Source organism: Gracilinanus agilis, chromosome 5 (assembly GCF_016433145.1).
Source record: "Gracilinanus agilis isolate LMUSP501 chromosome 5, AgileGrace, whole genome shotgun sequence".
In the NCBI taxonomy this organism is placed as follows: domain Eukaryota; kingdom Metazoa; phylum Chordata; class Mammalia; order Didelphimorphia; family Didelphidae; genus Gracilinanus; species Gracilinanus agilis.
This window is the reverse complement of record NC_058134.1, coordinates 264,354,357-264,376,323: the sequence shown is the minus strand read 5'-3', so window position 1 is coordinate 264,376,323 and position 21,967 is coordinate 264,354,357. Positions and strand designations below refer to the sequence as shown.

The 21,967-nt window shown below is 40.6% G+C and overlaps 1 protein-coding gene across 1 annotated transcript in view; it reads left to right on the top strand.

Annotated features, from left to right (window-relative positions):
- Window positions 1-21,967, top strand: part of TPH2 (tryptophan hydroxylase 2) — a 131,648-nt gene that overhangs the window by 104,311 nt on the left and 5,370 nt on the right. The window contains exon 9 of the mRNA XM_044679191.1: window positions 8,504-8,646. Coding sequence (XP_044535126.1) covers window positions 8,504-8,646 — 143 coding nt within the window. The remainder of the gene's footprint in view (window positions 1-8,503; window positions 8,647-21,967) is intronic.

Genomic DNA, 21,967 nt, shown 5'->3' with positions numbered 1-21,967 from the left:
CCTTTCCTCCATCCCCCACCCCAACCAACATGGTAAATGGTCTGCTCTAGTTATATCAGCCTGTTATACATTATATACCAGTTATACTAGCTTTCATGTAATACATATTTTCATGTTTCCCAAGCTGTGAAAGAAGCAAATATCATAATACAATAAAAAAACTCATGAAGGAAATAAAGTGAAAGATGACATGCTTTGATCTGCAATCAGACCCCAAAAGTTTCTTTCATAATTTTTGATAGCATGTTTTTATCATGGGTCCTTTGGGATTATCCTGGGATGTTGCTGTACTGATAATAGTTTAGTCTTTCACAATTGATCTTCATACGATATTTCTGTTACTCTATACTTTGTCCTCCTGGTTCTTCTCACTTCAATTTGCATCAGTTCATAGAAGTCTTTTCAGGTTTTTCTTAATTCATCTTGCTCATCATTTCTTAGGGCACAATGGTATTCCATTACAACCATATATCAGAATATTATTTTTTGGGCCCCCTGATAGGAGGGAAGTATCATTATACTTGCTTCTTCTTTAAAAATAAAACTGCCCTCTCCAATCATACCTAAAGAGTATCTTTTTAAAGATATGACCTTTCAAAAGGGAGAGGAGAGAAAAGGAAGACCAAATATATTGTCTTTTCCTTCTTTACTGTTTTTCATTCATCCCTACTAGAATGTATCATATTAATTTCTCTATAGGGCTATTCCAAGAGATAGAAAATACTCTCTATCTTTGGGATTCTGCAATCTAGTAAACTAGTTTAGTGAATCAGGAAGACCTGAGTTCAAATACTGCCTCAGAAATGAAATCATTTTATTTTTTTAAACCCTTACCTTTCATCTTGGAGCCCATACTGTGTATGGGCTCCAAGGCAGAAGAATGATAAGGGCTAGGCAATGGGGGTCAAGTGACTTGCCCAGGGTCACACAGAGAAACGAAATCATTTAACCCCTTTGTGCTCTCAATTTCTTCATCTGTAAAATGGAGATAATAACACCTACTTCACAGTGTAGTTGTGATACTCAAATGAGTTTCATTGAAAGGGCTTTGCAAACCTTAAAGTACTATATAAATGCTAGCCATTATTGTAGGATATAGTTAGGGAAGGCTTTGCAAACATTCTTCTATTGTCCTAGGTGATAGAGAGAGAAGTATCAAGAATGAAACAATTTTGGGGGGCAGCTTTTTGGAGTAGTTCAGTGGATTCAGAGCTGGGTCTAGAGATGGTTCAAATCTGGCCTCAGACGCTTCCTGGATGTGTGACTGTGGGCAAGTCACTTAACCTCCATTGCCTAGTCCTTACCGCTTTTCTGTCTTGGAACCAATACATAGTTTTCATTCTAAGATAAAAGATAAGGGTTTAAAAAAAAGAATGAAGCAATTTCTACTGTCAAGAGAGAGGCAGAAAAGAGAACTCCCCATGGGACATCTGAATATTGAGTTATTGTCCCATATCTCTTTATGTGGACATTTTGTCATATAATTTACATTTCTGTTAGATCACCCAAAACATGGTACTCAGGTTTCAACTAGATTATTTTTTTTGTCAAGCCCCATTGTATCCTTTGCTATTTTGCCAAATGTGATCTATGTTGTGTGATTCTACCCAGTTTTCCCCACTTTCTGGGTCCTCCCATGTAGGTAGGTTCCATTTCAGTTATGCTGGTAATGAACTACCAAGTAATGATCTGAAGATGGCAGCATTGGGTGATCTATCTTATTTTCGTGTTTAAACATACAGAGAGTCACTTAACATAGTCCTGTGATGGTAGCAAAGTACTCCAAAATCACATTGCCATTTTAGGAGCTTCCTCCATCTCCACCCCATTCACCTAATTTCTGTAAGAGATTTGGACTCTTCCCTTTCTCCTTTTCATCCACCCACATGGAGGAGAAAAAAACGTTCATTCATAACATGGGAATCTGGGAATGTTCAAAGCAAAATGAGAGGGGGCCTCATTAAGGTAAGGCATTCTCCCTCATCTCATTAAAAGTTTTTGGATTAGTGGCCAAGTACTAGAGATGACCTTTTGGCCATCACTGGGGTTTGTGAAGTGCAGAGTTTTTGGAAACCTTAAGGATAGGGGGCAGCTAGGTTACACTGGAGTTCTGGAGGTCCTGGATTTAAATCTGGCCTCAATACTTCTTAAGTGTATGACTTTGGGCAAGTCATTTAACCCTGATTGCCTAGTCCTTGCTGCTCTTTGGTCTCAGAATGGATACTAAGACAGAAGGTAAAGGTTTAAAAAAAAAAGAAAACCTAAAGGATATTCCTTCTGCAATGCTAGTAGTGTTGGAGGCAACATGGGATAGCAGACAAAGAACTGTCCTCAAAGTAAGGAAGCCCTGAGTTCAAGTCTTGTGTCTCAGGGCAAATAATTTCACCTTTCCAGTGCTCTAGGTAACTTTTTTCTTTCTTTCAGCCCTTCTCTTCTGTCTTAGAATCAATACTGTATATTGGATCTAAGGCAAAAGAGCAGTAAGGACTAGGCAGTCGGGGTTAAATGATTTGCACAGGGTCACACAGTTAATAGTTTCCAAGGTCAGATTTGAACTCAGGATCTCTTGACTCCAGGCCTGGCTCTCTATTCACTGAGCCACCTAACTGCCCCTGTAGGCAACTTTCTAAAACTAAGTTGCAGAGAAGATGCTGACGTAGGAAGGTAGTTTTCTTTCCTGGGACACCAGGGAAATCACAACTCCAGTCCCTAATGATTGTGCATAGGTTTTATATCTCTTTCTGGGTAGTTCCAGAAGAAAGAAGAAACAATATCTTATTTAAAGAGCATATTGGGAAAAAGTAAGCCCTTTCAAATGTTACTCACTCATCTTGGAATCTCAGGACGGAAAGGGACAGCCTGGATCACCTCATTTAGCTCATCCCTCTGTTTTTCAGCTGGACTGAATGGGCATGAGTCTAAATCTGGACAAAACTTTGGGCATCAGCAATATTAGTTTGCCCTCTTCCTTAATTGGCCTGTCTGAAAGACTCTGAAGGCTGGGTTTTCGCTGGCAGCAGAAACAGAGATGTCAGAATGTGGAAGGGCATGTTCTAGCAAGAGAATCATCCACGTTTTACTGACTCATTAAGTTCCGGTACTGTTTATTACTGGAATTTTATCATCTCCCTTTATCTGTTAGCATGCGTGGAACTCGCAAATAGAAAGAGACTCTTTTGGCAAAATCCAGACTTCTCAAAAGAGTGAGGTCCCAGCAAGAAGACGCTGAAGGGTCTGCTGGGAGTAGGGAACAGCAGGAGAGATGCTGAAGGATAAAGCAGATAAGAAATCAGCAGATGGAGTGAGGGGTGGAAGGTCGCAGTTGCTGGAATGCCTCCCAGAACAGGTATGGGTCCAGGAGCCTTTTTGAGAGATGGACGGGAAGTCATGTGGCATCTATTTCCCGAGACACTGGCCTACTTATAGAAATGCAGAGACCAAAGGTATTGTGGGTGATGGATTTGATGCTGAATCTTGATTCACTTTGAGCGCTGACCTTTTGAGACTTGCCCCCGACTAACAGGTACGCAGGCATGACTTAAAATGAAGATGAAGTTTTAAATCTGTTTGAAGGTCTCAGTGGGCATTTTCAGCCAGATTTCCTCTAAGGTTAGCTCAGACTGTTTTGATTTGGATCATGAAGCATGCCATTTGGCTCCTTTTCTCTCTTTGTACTTTGTAACATGCCAACTCTTTTGTAGGACAGACCCAGGGCTGGTTCTGGGCAAGATGATGAGGCTGGGCTTTTTTTTTTTTAAACTTTTCATAGTACATTTTCCCTTCACAGTAACCACATAGAGGCAGCTTGGCATCATCGGCAGTGAGCTGGGCTTGGAGACAAGACGACCCGTGTTTAAATTCAGCCTCAGATGCTTCAGAGCCATGTGACCATGGGCAAGTCATTCAGTCTCCATGAATCTCTCAGAGCTCCTTAGAAGAGCCCCTTGAATTGCAATTTTGGGCCTGGGTTCCAATCTCGATTTTACCATTTTGGTTAATTTACTTGTAAAATGAGAGGTTGGGTTAAAAGGCATTTGAGACTCCTTCCAACTTTAGCTCGATGTTTTAGATAGGGTTGAGATGTACTTTGGTGGAGAGAGAGTTTCTATGCTCTGAAGTACCCATGCTGACAAAAATCAAATAAATAGACAATTATTAGGTGCTTACTGTGTGCCAAATCCTGTCATAAGCACTGGGGATATGTATAGGACATTTAGGCAACTCTCCTTCTTAAGGGACTCATTTTATTATTATTTTTTAAAACTTTACCTTCCTAGAACAGATTCTAAGAATTGGTTCCAAGGCAGAAGGGCAGCAAGGACTAGGCAATGGGGGTTAAATGACTTGCCTAGGGCCACACAGCTAAGAAGTGTCTAAGGCCAGATTTGAACGCAGGACCTCCTGTCTCCAGGCCTGGCTCTTATCCACTGAACCACCTAGCTGCCTGGAGCTCACACTCTTAATTTTGAAGGGGGAAAAATGTATGAGTCCAGCTATTGGGCTTATGGGAAGACTCAGAAGTCTAAAGACATAAGTAGTAAGATGCAGAACAAGACCCAGGGATCCTTGGGGGTACATCAGAAGTTCAAATTGCAAAGTTTGTGGGATATGAAGGGTATTGAAACAGGGCAGATGGTAAGAGATAACTTTACAGAAAGTATCACCTAAAAGAGAGCATTGGGGCATGGCAACTAGGTATCATAGTGGATAGAGTGCTGGGTCTGGAGTCAGAAAGACTCATCTTTCTGAGTTCAAATCTGGCTTCAGACACTTACTAGCTGTGTGACCTTAGGCAAGTCACTTAATACTTAACTATTTTGCATCTGTAAAATGAGCTGGAGAAGGAAGTGGCAAACCTGCTCAAGATCTTTCCCAAGAAAACCCCCAATAGGGTCATCAACAGTTGGACACAACTGAACAACCATAATGAAAACCTTAATCACGCAAAGGAAGGAAATAGGATTTCTTTCCCTCTCTACCTCCTATAATTCAGTTGATGTAGTCACGTGATTTGGTTATTGATAAAAAGGTATTAAAATAGTTGTAAAATTATAGCTATACACAGGGATTCCTTTAGAGAGTATGAAAGATTGAATGAAAAGGAAACAAAGTAATTGGTTGAGCAAAAAATTGAGTCACATCTTTGGGGTCTTTTATATTGTTAGATCTTAGAGTTGTGGTTCTGGAGTGTTTGGGGATTAAGATCCCTGAAGGGAAGGGAGACATCGATTCCTTTCTCCATCCCGGCCTATTGGTCATTGTGTATATCAGTGACTTACCCAGAGGGACACACCTCATGGAGCAGTTAGACATTTGGGCAAGAGAGTTCAAGGCACATTTAAGAAGCAGAGAAGCACATTTTAGATAGACACAGATACAGTAAAGCAATTTCCCCTCTAGGGAGAAAGAAGTATTGAGGATTGGAATCCCTGGCAGAAGAAAAGAGAACTAATTAGGGACTCAAGAGAAAACTAGCGTGAGGACAAAGAGCCAGTTAGTGGGTGAAGTAGACCTTGGGATCCCAACTGAGCAAACTTTCCAGCAGAGATACTGCAACAAAAGGGAACTGCAGGAGGACTTGACAAAGAGAGAAAAGACTTGTGGACCCTGAATTGGCAGGAGTTGTGAGTTGCCTTTGTTACATACATTTCCTACATGTCTCTGTCACTATTGTATTAAGTTTGAGCCCATTCTTCCCTTGGATCCTTTGATTAGTGGGGGAGCATATTCTAGATTCATAGGGGAAAATGTTTTGCAGTTAGTTTTTTTATGCCTCTCTTAGAACACTCCTTTGCTAAGAGCTAATTCTGGATCATCATTAACGGGAAGCATACTAATAGGGGTGCTAGGAGTGTTCACATGTTGGATTATTCAATAGAACCTAAGGTAGCAGTCATCCTCTGGAACCCCAATCTGTGAATATGATTACAAGTTGGAAGAGTATCCCAGAAGGACTAGTACAATGGAAATAAGCCTTCAGCTTCTTCAGGACCTAGCCTGGGGCTCCACGTTCTAGGTTACATTGGGTTGGAGATTCTCCTTATCATATTTTCTTATGAAAATAAAACATCCAAAAATAAACAAAGAGTAAATTAATGCCTATGTTTATTGGAATGTGGAATAAGCTACTGATGGTTGGGAATAATTACTTATTTCCCTCTCCCTGGAGTTTTAAATACCTCTCTTTGCCAACACAGTTAGCACTGTCATTACTAGTGCAGGACCTAGCTAATTCTATGTAGTTTTTACATTGCAAAGTCTCATTTCTCTCTCACAGCAAAATAGTAACTATTTATATAATTTCAGCAGCCATTCTAGCTTATTTAGGTTGAGCCATGATCTCATTAATGTCTTTTTCAAACCAGCAGAGCTAATTTTGGATTTCTTTAATCTTTATTCATTCATTCAACACACAGTTAATAAGTGCCTACTATGCTACTCTTAAACAACCATTTCCTTATATTTCTAGTAATTACTCAAAATTTAGGCTGTTGCTGAAGCCTTCTAATGCAGATTCTTAAATTTCCTTGATTCATGGAGCCATTAGTCTCTCAGTAATTCTTTTTATGTTATTCCTAGGTCAGAAGAAATACCTAATCATTTATTCATTTAGTAGTGAGATCCAAACAATTTAATAATTATTGATGTCTTAGCATCTAAGTAGTCATTGGAAAAAATAACACACATTAATTGAAAAAAAATTAAAAAAAATTTCATTCTTAACTAACCACAATTGCTTACTAATGGAATGATGTGCCTTTTGAGCACTGCACAACTTCTCAAACCTTGGGATCGGATTGGACTCTGCCACCCTCATTTCCTGTTCTACATTGATTTTCCTGCTTAACTTGTTTGTTCTCACACTACCACCCCAAATCCAGCCTACAAAGATATGATGTAGTGATTCAGTGTTGAAACTGTGAACTACCGCAGAGTTTGCACAGGATCCGACAGATGTTGTGATGCCATTGTCTTTCCCTTGAAAATATAAAATACTCATTTCTCTGTGAGTTCACTTGGATTCCCCAAGAGTGCTGTGGAATGAGCACGATGTCTCTGACACTTACTACCTTTGTGACTTTGGCCATACCACTTGACCTCTGTGACTTGGCTTTCCTCATCTTTAAAATGAGGGCAGATGTGGAATAGATGACCCCTGAAGTCATTTCCTGCTCTGAATTGGAGAACTTGTGATTTTCCTTTTTATTAATCTCTTCTCACTTCTCTCTCTTTTTTCTTCCTCCTCTTCATCTTCTTCCTTCTTCTTCTCCTCCTCTTCCTTCTTTTCTTCTTCCTCCTTCTCTTCTTTCTAGTATTTTCATATTGAGGGGACAAAACTAATGCGTACCCAGATAAGGCTTACATGGGCTAATTGCATTATGTCTAATTTTTCCTTCTAAGTGTACTTATTATAGTATAGGAGAAATCATATGACCACAGTGATCGCCAATGTAGAGAATGATCAGGTTTTACTACTAGATTATCTTTGGTAATGTAAGGAACTTAGCCCCTTATAGCCTTGTTAGAGCTATAACTAGTATTTTTGATGCCTAGTAATGCTTGGGACTAAATCAGCTGCAATCGGGGAACCTCAGAATTAATTACTGAGATCCTATGATACTGGACAACAGGGGAACCCCATGAGGTCATTAAAAAAAATCTCTTACCAGTAGCATCTTAGAATCAATACTAAGTATTGATTCAAAGGCAGAAGAGTGGTAAGGCCTATGCAATTTGGGCAAGTGCCCAGGATCACATAGCTAGGAAGAATCTGAAACCAAATATGAACCCAGGACCTCCCCATATGTAGGCCTAACTTTCAATCCATTGAGCCACTTAGCTGCCCCTACCATGAAGTTCTTTAAAATATGCACACACACACACACACACACACACACACACACACACACACACACACACATATATGTTTATTCAGTTTTCATTCCGACAATTGTTTTCTGATATTTGAGGATTCAGATTTTCTCCCTCCACCTATTTTCCCCACAGATGAGCAGGAGCAGCTTAGGAACAAGACCAGGGAAAAAAATCTGGGGTGAAGCTGCTAATGGACAGTTAGGGGAGGAAGTATTTGCATTCATTAGATTCCAAGTTTATTTAATTATTCTTAACTTGTTTCTATGCTGCTGATGGAGTGACAGGGCCATCAAAATAATAATAAAAATAATAAAAATAATAAAATTGAAAATTGCATAATCTTTGCAAATCATTAATACATTTTTTGTGCCCTCGAAATGTTTATATCCTGGGGAAAAACTCCAGTTGCCTCACACTAGGTTTAACTCTGTGTATCACTCCCAAATCAGGGGAATGGCTAGGCATCAGGAAACTAGACTTTTGAAGGGGCGTTTGATTCAGACTGACTTAAAAGAACATGGAAATATTAAAGAAACAGTACCCAGTGGATGCCATTTTGCTAGACTGAGGTGCTTTCAATTCAAATTCAATGAGTGTTTGACCCGGAATGCTTATTTTTTTCTTCCAGTGTTATTTCTTTACTATTGAGTTTGGACTTTGCAAACAAGAAGGGCAGCTTCGAGCCTATGGAGCGGGGCTTCTCTCTTCCATTGGAGAATTAAAGGTATGTGTCTGTGCATACAAATGTCCTACCCGGGAAGTCGATTCAAGGTCATGGAAAATATCGATTTGTCTGCCTAAGCATTCATACTTGCAAATATCCCTTAAATATTTAATACCAAAGATTTACCACCTTAGATGTGGGTGCTGACCTAACTTTTTACACTTCTGAAAACAGGGCATGCATTTATGGTTTGCGTCGTGTGACACAAATGGATTAGTAATAATGGGCAGCAATTAACAGAAAGGTCGAGTGTGTTTGGGTTGGTAATTTTTAGGTTAAAAAATGGCTAACTGGAACAGGCAAGTAATGATTCTGCTTACTAAAGTTCAATTTGTATAGTTTTCCAGATGGCAGCCTCAAAAAAAGGTCTCTTTATATTCATGTGTACACAATATTTTGGGGTGTCTGAAATGTGATTCTCTTTCATTCAACAAGCCTTTATTAGGTGCCTTCTCTGGGCAAGCACTGGGCGAGGCAAGGGAGATACAAAGACAAAAATGAAATCATTCCTGTCCTCAGGGAGCTTACAATCCTCTGGCGAGAATGCAGCCTGAACAAAAGTATTCGTATGTACACGTGTGAATGCAAAGTATACAGAATAGGACAGGCGAGTTCCCACTGAGGCGTTTCCTCATCGTTTCAGTCATGTCCGACTCTTTGGGACCCCATTTGGGGTTTTCCTGGCAAAGATACTGGAGTGATTTGCCAATTATTTTCTAGCTCATTTTATATATGAGGAAACTGAGTGACTTGCCCAGTGTCACACAGCTGGGAAGTATCTGAGACCAGATTTGAACCTGCCTGTCTCTGGGATTGGCTCTCTATCCATTGAGCTACCAAGCTGCTCCATAGTACTTTTTTTTAAACCTTTACCTTCCATCTTAGAATCAATACTGTGTATTAGTTCTAAGGCAGAAGAGCAGTAAGGGATAGGCAATGGGGGTTAAGTGACTTGCCTAGGATCACACAGCTGGGAAGTATCTGAGATCACATTTGAACCCAGGACTTCTAGGCTTGGCTCTTTCTACAATGAGCCACCCAGCTGCCCCTCAGTACTTCTCTTTAAAAAAGCTTGTGCAGAAGGGTGTCTCTCCCTTATTCAGCCCCACAGTTGTCCTTTAGCCAGTCAGGGCTGGGCTTTTCCCTCCCAGGGATCTCTTTATTTGATGGGAGTCTCAGTTCTCCCGACAGAGCATCGCAGCAGCCATGGTAACATTAGAGTACGTCACAGCCGTACTCATACAGATGCCTCTCCTTTCATCATCAGGCATGGCTGGCTTGCCTTGAGCTGCCTAAAACCTTAGACATAAAATGCAGTCCTTGCCTTTCTCCAGCATCCAGAGAGTCACTCTCACCGATTCCAGATTCAGAGCTGGCAATGACATACCTTGCAGAACAATCACAGGATTATAGATTTCGATCTGGAAGGAACCATAGAGGCCATCCCATGGGACGCCCACTTTTTTCAGACAAGGAAACTGAGGCAGAGAGGTTACATGACTTGCCTAGGGTCATGGAGCTAGTAAGTAGCGCGATTTTGAACTGAGATCAATCTATTTCTCAACAGTACTTATTAAAACCCTACTATGAGCCTGTCACACTCAGTGCTAGTGCTTGAGAAGCAAGTACAAAAAAAAAAAAGAAACAAGTTTATAATTTTAACGCAGCACACATAAAAAGAAATCTAGCCTGAGGATACAGTTACCAAATAACAATATATCCAAAGTAGTCTAAGAGAGGGCATGAGCAGTTCGGAAGGGAAGGGGAGGAAGCTCACGACAGAGGTAGATCTAAAGCAGTGATTCCCAAAGTGGGTGCCACCACCCCCTGGTGGGTGATGCAGCAATCCAGGGGGGGCGGTGATGGCCACAGGTTTTAACTTTTTTTGTATTACCTTCTATTCTGAGTTCAATAAATAGTTTCATAATTTCAAAGTTCAATGTTTCTAATTTATACCTTTCTTTACTATATTTTATGAAAAAGATAGAAGCATTAATACACATATCTTTCCTATTAATTGCTATTAAAATTGAAAAAAAATTAATTTCCAGGGTGCTAAGTAATATTTTTTCTGGAAAGGGGGCGGTAGGCCAAAAAAGTTTGGGAACCACTGGTCTAAAGGAAGAAAGGAACTCTAGGAGGCAGAGATGAAGAAGAAATTCTTGGAGATGGCTAGTAACACAACATGAAGATGGGAGATGGAATGTTATGTGTGAGGGGTAGAGAAAAGGCCAGTTTGGCCAGAAGGCAGAGAGAATGTGGGAAGGAGCAGAATGTCCAATGAGGTTGGAAAGAGCTTGGGGCCAGGGTATCTTGTGCTTTAAAAGCCAAGCAGAAGAGTTCTCTTTCATCCTGGAACCACTGCAGTTGGCTGACTAGGGGAGTCACGCGGTCAGATTGGCAGCTCTTCCCAATTCCAAGCCCAGCTCTCTATCCCCGAGCTATCGCTCATTGTCTGTTAGGCAGCTTCTTATTTGGTTTCATCACTTTGGGGTGTTTTGATTCTTCCCCTCTCAAAATGTCAAGGACTTTCTGTTCTCCTTGATGATTACTCTGGTCCAGTTCTACGATTCAGAAAAATACTAGAAGCCATGAGAAACCCAGATGGAGAAGAGATTCTTTGAAATGGTTCTGGCCTGAACGACTGACCCCTCACTAAAGTAATGATGCTAAGATAATTCCCCATCTGTCACTTATGTTGGGGCTTGCTACATGGTGTGATAGAGTGCTGGACCATATCTTCATGAGTTCAAATCTGACCTCAGACACTTACTAGCTGTGCCACCATGGGCAAGTTACTTCACTGTGTTTGCCTCAGTTTCCTCATCTATAAAATGAGCCAGAGAAGGAAATGGCAAACCGCTCCAGAACCTTTGCCAAGAAAATTCCAAATGGAGTCACAAAGTCAGATATCTATACAACTTTTTAGCTTGTACACATTCTTGCTTTTCAAGAGAAAACATTTCATATTGCTCGCACTGTAAGCTATTAGCAGCAGTAAGTAGATTTTGCATTGATGTGGTCCAGTTGCTTTAAGTCCCTTACAGGCATCTGGAATCTATCTGTTGACATTGAAATGACCATACTTACTTTTTATTTTTTAAAGGTAAGGCAATGAGGGTTAAGTGACTTGTTCAAGGTCACACAACTAGGAAGTGTCCGAGGGCCAGATTTGAACTCAGGACCTTCCGTCTCTAGGCTTGGCTTTCTATCCACTGAACCACCTAGCTGCCCTGCAATTACTACACTTTGAATGCATCCTTCAGAGCCTTGCTCTCTCAGCAGTCCTGATGGAGCACTCAGAGATGTGAGGGGCTTGTAAGTAGAATATATAGTCAAGGACATAACTTCTATTTTTTTTTCCTTTTTGACAATGCTTATTTTTACCCTTGAAAGGAGAAACTGAATAAATATGGAAAAACTTACAAAAGCAAGCATAAATCTGAGCACTGTGAAGGTTGAAATTGTGGCAACTCCCTCCCTTTGCACAGATTATGTAGATTTTAAGGGTCTTCCAGAATGTTTGCGTGGAGTACCATGCTCTCGTTCTCTGCTGGAAGAAAGGACCAACTGATTAGGGAAACTATTAGAAAGTGGAATTTTCTTGCAGGCCCACAAAATATTTTTGTACTGAGGATGGGGATAGGGATTGTACCAGTATTTTGACTGAAATCCCAGATAAGGAGATTCCATTTGGTGATTCAGGTTGGCACCTACTCCATAATTACAGCTTTAGAGTTTCAAACAGAAATGGGGCCCACTTAATCATACACATGGATCTCTGCCAGCCACATATTGACTTAGAAAACCATATGTGAACATTATCTATGTTTTATCTTAAGAAAATATATTTTATTAAATATTTTCCAATTTTGTTTAATCTGGTTTGGGCTGTACTCAGGAGTGTTGTGGGCCACATGTGGCCAGCTGCATGCCTGATATCTCTCGCCTAGAGCACTGAGAAGTTAAATTATTTGCTCTATGATCACATTGTTAATAGATCTTAGGGGCAGGACTTGTACCCTAAGTCTTCCTTATTCAAAGACCAACTCTCTATCTATTGTGCCATGCTGTCTTCCTTTCAGAATTATTGTTAATTGCTCACTATATCTGTACAGAAAGTCCAGTGACATCCTGTTAGAATAGTTTAGTGGAAAACAAGCTGGGCTTGGAGTCAGAGGACCTGGATTCAAATCCTAGTTCTGCCACTTACCATTTCTGTGACCTTGGACAAGGCCCTCCACTTCCTTGGGCTCTTGGTTTTCACATTTATAAAATGAAAGAGTTATCTGACCCTTCCATCTCAAAATCAATGATCCTGTGTTTAATTTACTCTAATCTATCAAGGAAGCAGAATATGGAATAAGAGAGAATGTTCTGGCCTCAAATTTAAGGGATCTGGATTCACTGTCGGTTGGATAAGTAAAAAGCTTCATGGGTAGACAGTAACTTTGTCAGTGAATGCCCACGTTAGAAAGGGGCTCCCCGGCTCCGTGTTTCCAACGATCTCCAGAAAGTCAGATTCATTTGGCCACTATAGGAACAATTTGGGATTAACTGTGATGTCCAGAGTTTTGATGTAAGGGTCACTCGAAGTCTTGGTTAAGTTAGCCATGTGTAGACGTCTCATAATTTGCATGCAAGTAAAATTTGATGGCTTCAGACTCTCATGCTCTCCATGACCTCTGCTATTTCCCAGTCCACACACCTATTAGAGCCCCCACAGAAGCACCCTGGAAGCAGGCTCCTGGCCTTGTGTGGTCCCAGAACTAGACCTTTGGAGGCAAATTTACCATAGATATAGGAGTTTTCACTGAGATCCACACTTCTTTTGGGGATGTCCTATTTCAAATAACCAGCACCACTTCTTGTTTGGTTACCGTAGGTGTCTCCGCTACTCTCGGTGCTGCCTTCTGTCTCTTTTATGACATCAATGGCAATAATCAGCCAAGCATTTATTACGCAGCTGCTATGTGCCAGGCACTGGACTACGTCGTAGGCATTAAAGGAAGGCAAACAAAATAAAACAAAAAACAAAACCCACTTGCTTTTTCTTATAAACCGTTGCTTTCTATCTTAGTGATCAAGGGTTAGGTAAAAGCAATTAGATGACTTGCCCAGGGTCACGCAGGTAAGTGTTTGAGGCTAGATTTGGATCCCAGGTTCTCCCTGCTCTATCCCGATTCTATCCACCGTGCTGCCAAACTAGTTTCTATTCTCCAGGAATTTATAATCCAATGAGGGAGATAACGTGCGAACAACTATGTATCAACAGGCCATATAAAGGATAAATTGTAGATAATAAACAGAAGGAAGGCTCTAGCATCAAGGGGGGATCACGAAAGGTTTCTTGTAGAGCAGTGATGTCAAACTCAAGTAGAAATGAGGGCCACTAATCTGGCCATAAGGATCCCAGGGGATGCATATGAACTTTATTTTAAAATATATTAGTTTTGTTTAGTCGTTTCAGTTGTGATTGACTCTTTGTTGCCCCAGGTGGGATTTTCTTGGCAAAGATTCTGGAGTGGTTTGCCATTTCTTTCTCCAGCTCATCATACATACAAATGAGGAAACTGAGGCAAACAAGGTAAAGTGATTTGCCCAGGATCACACAGTCAGTCAGTGTTTTAAGGCCAGGTTTGAACCCCAATCTTCCTGATTCCACGTCCAGTGCTCTGTCATTGTACCACCTAGCTAGGTAAACATAATATTACTCATGTTTTTATTGGAGATTCATTTATTTTATTAAATATTCCCCAATTACATTTGAATCTGGTTTCTGCCACATTCAGGAAGGACTTGGCATTTGACACCTCTGAGGAGTGATTTTCAATGGGATTTGAAGGAAGGCGTCCAGGGAAGTCAAGAGGCAGTGAGGATGAGGGCGAGAATTCCAGGTGGGGTAGGGGACAGCCAGTGAAAATGCCTGAGTCAGGAGAGGGGGATGTCTTGTGAGGAACAGTAAGGAGGCCAGTGTAACTAGATTGCTGTGAAGCAAGTCAACAAACTTTTATTAAACACAAGTGCCAGGCACTGTGCTTAGTGCTTGGAATAAGAAGAAAGACATAAATCATGCAGATCACTAGGTGTATCTAAAATGTATATAGTGTAAATAGGAAGTAATCTTGGAGGGTAATAGCAGTGAGAGAGAACAGGGAAGGCCTCTTTAAAAAACAAACCCTTACCTTCTGTCTTAGAATCAATACCAAGTATCAGTTCTAAGCCAGAAGAATGGTAAAGGCTAGACAATGGTGGTTAAATGACTTGACCAGGATCACACAGTTAGGAAGTGTCTGGGACTATATCTGAACCCAGGACCTCCCATCCCAGGAGTGGTGCTCTATCCACTGTGCTACCTAGCTGGCCCCTTCTAAAGCTTCTTGTAGGAGATAAGATCTAAACCGTCTTGAAGGAAGTGAAAGAAAGCAGGAGGTGGAGATGAGCAGGGAGAGTATTCTAGTGCCCAGAAAACCTAACGTTCTGTGTCGTAGAATTGGCATTCCTGATGGTTAGAGATAAGAATAATCCAAATAGCTAAAAATCTATGTAGTTTGGAGTTCTTTTGGCTGCCTCCCACTCTCCAATTTTGCCTCAAAGCCAGATCCCAACTCTTCACTATCCAATCCTTATTTCCTCCAGCCTCGATATTAAAACGATGAGGTGGTATATTAAGTAGTAAGTGTATTAAGTAGCTATACTTGGGCATAATAGGTTGCATAGTGGATAGAGTATTGGGCCTGGAGTTGGGAAGACTCATTTTCTTAAGTTGAAATCTGTCCTCAGACACTAGATGTGTGACTTTGGGCAAGTCACTTTACCCCGTTTGCCTCAGTTTCCTCATCTGTAAAATGAGCCTGAGAAAGAAATGGCAAACCACCCCAGTATCTTTGCAAAAAAAAAAACCCAACCCAAATGAACTCAGGAAAACTTGTGTGGAAATTTGTTATTTTTTGTAATTGGTAAAAAATAAAATAAATAAAAAACTAAAGAAAGTACATTAGTAGAGAAAGCTTAGCTTCCTCTTTCAGGAGTCACTGCTTATCAATAAAAACACAAGCCCAATAAAAAATAAAAAAGGAAAGAAAACCCCAAATATTATCAGGAAGAGTAGGACGCCACTGCAACAACTGAACAAGTACTGAGTGATAGTATTGAAGCGGGATCCAGGAAGGGTGGAGTTCCTCATTTGTAAAATGGAGATGATAATAATAATAGCATCTGTCTCAATCCAATGAAATGACATCTGTAAAACACTCTTGCAAAGTGTTATATATAAATGCTATCTGTTACTATTTGCCTTCTTTTCCTGGCCTTGCCCTCCAAAAGTCCAGTTAAATCCAAAATTTAGAGAGTTGGGAGCCAGATACGTGAGATTCTGATGTGCTCGGTTTTTAAAGTCCAATTTGAAAGCTCCTCTTTCCCGAAATTCTTGCATCGTTCCACTTTCTGGTGTTTGCCACCAGCTCCCTGAAGGCAGTGAGCATGTCTAATATTTGTTAGAGACAGAATTCCCAGCAGATGAATTATCTGGCTGACCTTTGAGGGGCTGGAAGAATCCAGGGATGAGAGAGCCCTCACGGGTGAAACTTGCATAGAAGAGGTGCCCAAGACACAGTTGCTGACTAATTGCCTGGATCACACCTCGGTCCTCCATGAGGGTTAATCTAACTCCAAAAAATGAGTCATCTTTGGCTTCCCTGGCGAGTACCAGCTCTGGAGCTTCTTGAGGTCAGGGACTGATTCTTGAAAAAGTTGGGCATAGATGCTCTCCACAGAGGTTGCTGGAATGTTAAATATCTAAACATTTTAGCGCTTGTTATCAGGTTTTCTCAGTATTGAAGAATCATCAAGCTTTTTCCTTAAGCTTTAGTTAAAAAATAGATAGATATATGCATACCCCTGAATAATGATTTTTACCATATTGCCTTTATTGGGACTGTTAATAAATTACATGCAACTATGGGGTACAGTGGCTAGATCACCAGACCTGGAGTCAGGAAGACCTGAATTCAAATCCAATCTCAGACACTGGTTAGCTTTGTGACCCTAGGCAAGTCACTTCACTCTGTTTGCCTCAGTTTCCTCATCTATAAAATGAGCTGGAGAAGGAAATGGCAAACCACTCCATAATCTTGTCCAAGAATACCCCAAATGGGGTCAGAAGGAGTTGTTCAAACATGACTAAAAATGATTCAACAATGGCAACAGAGAAGAGGTTGAGGAGGTTGAGGCTGTGCACTGAGATCATTTGGTACCAGGGTAGAGTCTGAAATGGGATTCTCCTCTGCTGAGTTCCCAGGCCGTTAACTCCTTCATTGCCATTGCTTCTAATTCCTTCCTCCAACTCCTCTGATTTCATAGAACCATTTCTATTTTCATTCAGTCTGGCAAAAATTTTAGAAATCAACTAAAATACGAGCATAGAGCAAAGATCCAATATTTAGTCAGCCAACATACATGTACCAAGTATCAGCTACATGCCAGGTGCTGTGTTAATTAATAATTAATTGGTGGGGATACAAAGAAAGATAAAAGATAGTCATTGCTTTCAAGGAGCTCACAATTAACACATAATTATAATACAATTTAGAATACAGAGTATATTATATGAAACACGTAATAGATTGAGAGGAGTTGAGAGATGGCATAGTAGAGTAATCAGAAGGCTGACCTTGGTACCAAGATGACCCAGGTTCAAGTTCTGCTTCAGATACATATTTGCTGTGTGATTCTGGGCTTCCTTTCTGTTCCTTGAAGGAAAGACTCAATCTCTATATTCAGAGCCTTTTCTGTCAGACCCCCTGGGCCCAGAATTTTCTCCTTCTTCATTTCTGTCTCCTGATTTCCTTGGTTTCCTTATAGTCACAGCTAGAATTCCACCTTCTACAAGAAGAGAGCCTACCCTACACTGACTATCTCCGCTTTATCCAGGGGTGTGCTAGTAACAACTGACTTTCCAAAAAAAAAATACCCATTTCAGATTTAATCTACATTATTAATGTTTCTCTATTATTTACTTAAATCTAGAAATCAACAAAACAATAAGGCAAGATCTGATTCATAGCATTTTCCAATTTCTGAGGCGTAAATGTTCACACTGAAAATTTACAATCGTCTCCAGTATACTCCAGAAAATTGACATTCTCTCTCTCTCTCTCTCTCTCGCTTCTTTTCCCCTTCCTTCACCTCCTCTCTCTCCTCTTTTCTCCTCTCTTTCTTCTTCTCTCCTCTCCTGTTTTTTCTCTCTCTGTCTCTGTCTCTGTCTCTGTCCATATCTCTTTCCATCTCTGTTTGTCTCTGTCTCTATGTTTTTCTCTGTCTCTGCCTATCTCTCTCTCCTCTCCTCTGTCTGTCTCTGTCTCCTCCATATCTCTTCCCATCTCTCTCTGTCTCTGTCTCTATGTCTTTCTCTGTCTTTGTCTATCTCTCTTTCCTCTCTCCATCTCTATCTGTCTCTTTCTGTTTGTCTCTCTGTCACTGTCTCTGTCCATATCTCTTTCCATCTCTTTCTATCTCTGTCTCTGTCTCTATGTCTTTCTCTGACTCTGCCTATCTCTCTTTCCTCTCTCCATCTCTGTCTGTCTGTCTATCTATCTATCTATCTATCTATCTATCTATCTATCTATCTATCTATCTATCTATCTATCTATCTATCTGTCTGTCTGTCACTGTCTCTGTCCATATCTCTTTCCATCTCTTTCTATCTCTGTCTCTATGCCTTTCTCTTTCTCTATCTCTCTCTCTCCTCTGTCCATCTCTGTCTCTGTCTATCTCTCTGTCTCTGCCTGTCTCTCTGTCTCTCTGTCCTTCTCCCTCCGTGTCTCTGTCAGTCTCTCCATCTCTTTGTCTGTCTTGCAGGGACATAGTCCAGAGCAGTAGGTACTTAATAGATGCTTGCTGTTGACTGACCGAGTGACTACGCAAGAAGCATTCTGTTCTGCCATAATGCTAACACTTTCAGTTTGGAGTGAGTGAGTGAGAACCAGATTTAGAGACGGTATCTTAAGCTTGTATTAAGTAACTGCCTAAAGGAGAGAATTATTTTCTTATCCCCCTTTGTCCCAACCAGCTTGCTTAAGTAGATAAAACTGTCAGCATCATTTATAAAGCTTTAAAAGAGCATTGATCCCATCACTGCCCAGTTTGACAATCGGGACAGAAATGATATGTCAGGAGGTTTTGCTGGCAGGAAATATATTTTAGGGTAGGGTTAAAAAATACATATATATATATAGTTTTCTCTCAAGGGAAAAGCTGTGTTTGTAGGCTTCTTGCTCATCTATAACTACATCTATAAACATTTATTGAGTGTCTGCTGCATGCCAGGCTCTGTGCAAAGTGCATATGTAGTACATATATACATACACACATAAAATATATATTACACACACATACACACATACATATATACAAACATATGGAGGGAATACAGATCCTGGCCCCAAATCAGCCATGAACTCAGCCTTATCTCTGAGATATTTTTTTCAGTCTTTTCCAGCTGTCATTTGAATGATGACAATCCTATCCCATGCCATTAGAGTCTGGGAAAAAAAAAGTATCTCTGAGTCATTGAAGAAGTCTTATGCCACTTAGATCAGAGGCTAGACACAACATGAGGACGGCAGAAAGAGAACTCAGAGGCAGGTCCCTACGCCTGCATCCTAGCTCTTCGGAAGTATTAAGGCTCAGGACAACTGAGAGGCTAGAAAATGAGAGCTGGGAAGAGTCTTTGCAATCATGCAGTCCAGTCCCATCCTTTTACAGATAAGGAAGCTGGAGCCCAGAAAGGATAAAGGAACTGTTCAAGGTCACCAAGCTTCTTAGGACCAAAGCCAGGACTCCTGAACATCAGCCCAGTGTTCTTTCTAAAAGCAAGTGCAAAGTCAGAAGAATAAGTCCATTCTGAATAGATCTTTCAGGGAATTCGAGTAAAAAAATGGTTATCTAATCTCACTTTGCTTTCAAGGGTGTTTGACAGTTTGGGGGTGAATGAGCCACGTTCTCTCAGTTTAGCTCTTCTTTACTGGAAGTCGTATTACCTTGTTCAAGCCAGCAGACAATCACGTTGTTCACCTTAATTGACTAAATGACTAAATGGAGCTGTTAAACATTTACAAAGGCAACTCCCAGGCCACAATGGAGAAATCATCAAAGGATATGAACAGACAGTTTTCAAAAAGGGGAACACAAATTGCTAATAATTACTTGAAAAAATGCTGAGTCTCACTAATAATCAAAGAGAAGCAAATTAAAAAGAATTCTGAAGGACCTCACTCTCATTAAATCGGTGAAACTAATTAAAAGCAAAAAAAAAACCCTTAATAATGGTGGCAGCTGTCGAATAATGTATGCTTATTCATTACTAGTGGAATTGCAGACCGGTAGAATCTTTTGGGATGGCAATCTCTGTTAAAAGTTACAAAAATAGTCATAACCTTTAACTTTATATCATAAGCTGTTAACCCAATAATTTTATTTTGGGGAATAACACTTGAGAATGTTATAAATAAGAAAAGAAAAGAGATCTGTTCAAAGATTTTTTTTATGCCCAGCTTGGAGTTTCTCAAAGGAAAACCACCCAAACTAGAAGCAACCTAAATGTTCAGTGACAAATGTATGATTAAATACACCATGCTACATTAATGTTATGGGATAGTATAATGTGACCAAGATGGACAAATATGAGGAATGAGCCAAAAGAAATGTGGAAGTACCACCATTATTTCTTTAAACCTTTACCTTCCACCCTAGAATTGATACTGTGTATTGGTTCTAAGACAGAAGGTCAGTAAGAGCTAGACAATGGGGGTTAAATGACTCGCCCAGGATCACACAGCTGGGAAGTGTCTGAGGCCAGATTTGAACCTAGGACCTCCCATCTCTAGGTCTGACTCAATCCACTGAGCCACCCAGCTGCCCCTGGAAGTACCATTATGAAATAATACAAAGTGGGGGGGGGAAAAGAGCAGAATTGGAATAACAGAGCAGAAGCTAACTATAACCACCCAAGAGGAGAAGAGAATGGAAATGAATGAACAAAGAATCATGATGGAGACTTAGATGGAGTGTCAGAGAAGCTATGATGTATTGTGTACTGAAATTCATTATTTAAATGTAAATAATTGCAAAGCAAGCCTAATTGGTCCTACTGATGTTTCATATTAACGCTATTATAAATCATTAGAAAATAACTGACTAAATGGTTCCCTAGGGGCCTGGAAGAGTTTGTTTCAGTATTTATTAAGAATCCATCCCAGGTTAAGCATTGTATGATATGTGATGAGACTCAGTTGCTGTCCTCGTGATACTGATTTCCTAAAGAAGACACTAATAGAGGCACAGGCAAAGACAAAAGTAGCCAAGCAAATTGCAGCAGGTCCTTCTATTCAGGACTGGGCCTCTTGGATTAATGGGAGAGGCCATTCCTGTTTCATTAGGGCTGTTAGGTGGCACAGTGGATAGAGTGCTGGCCTAGGAGTCAAGAGGACTCTTCCCGAGTTCAAATCAGGGCTTAGACACTTACAAGCCATGTGACCCTGAGCAAGTCACATAACTCTATTGGCCTCAGTTTCCTCATCTGTAAAATGATCTGGAGAAGGAAATGGCAAACCACTCCAATATCTCTGCCAAGAAAACCCCAAATAGTGTCACAAAAGAGTCAGTTATGACTGGACAACGACAATATTCCTATTTCATTATCCTTTTATTATTCCCTGAACTGTCTGTGGCATATCTCGCTGGGTCCTGGTTGTCATTATGCAGGTGGATTCATCATCAGGCAAGAAGATCAGACCCAGGTGCTAATCTTCACAGCCATCAGACACTAGTAGTTGGAGGTACTTCTGTTTGCCTCGGCTTCCCCGTCCACAAAATGGGGATAATAATAGCACCTACCTCCCAGCATTGTTAGGAGGATAAAATGAGATAATATCTGGAAAGCATTTGAGCATCCATAACCCCTTTGTTATTACCATTGTTAGCCACAGCTAGTTATTGATCACTTCTCCTCCCTTCAGCAGCCTGACTAGCCTCTGTTCCCCTCGCCATACCTCTGCATTTTAATGTTTCAGTTTTGCTTCTATTATTAGCTTGTCACATCCTTGGGATACATGACCCTATCTTAATATTTGGTGCAGTGGGTAGATGACTGAACTCAGGCTCAGGAAAACCTGGTTTCAAATCCTTCCTCTCATGCTTTCTGGCCACTTGTCGATGGGCAAGCCATTTAACTTACCCAAGCTTCAGTCTTCTCATCTGTAAAATGGGAATATTAATTCTTCTAGAACACCTCTCTCTCTCTCTCTCTCTCTCTCTCTCTCTCTCTCTCTCTCTCTCTCTCTCTCTCTCTCTCTCTCTCTCTCTCTCTCT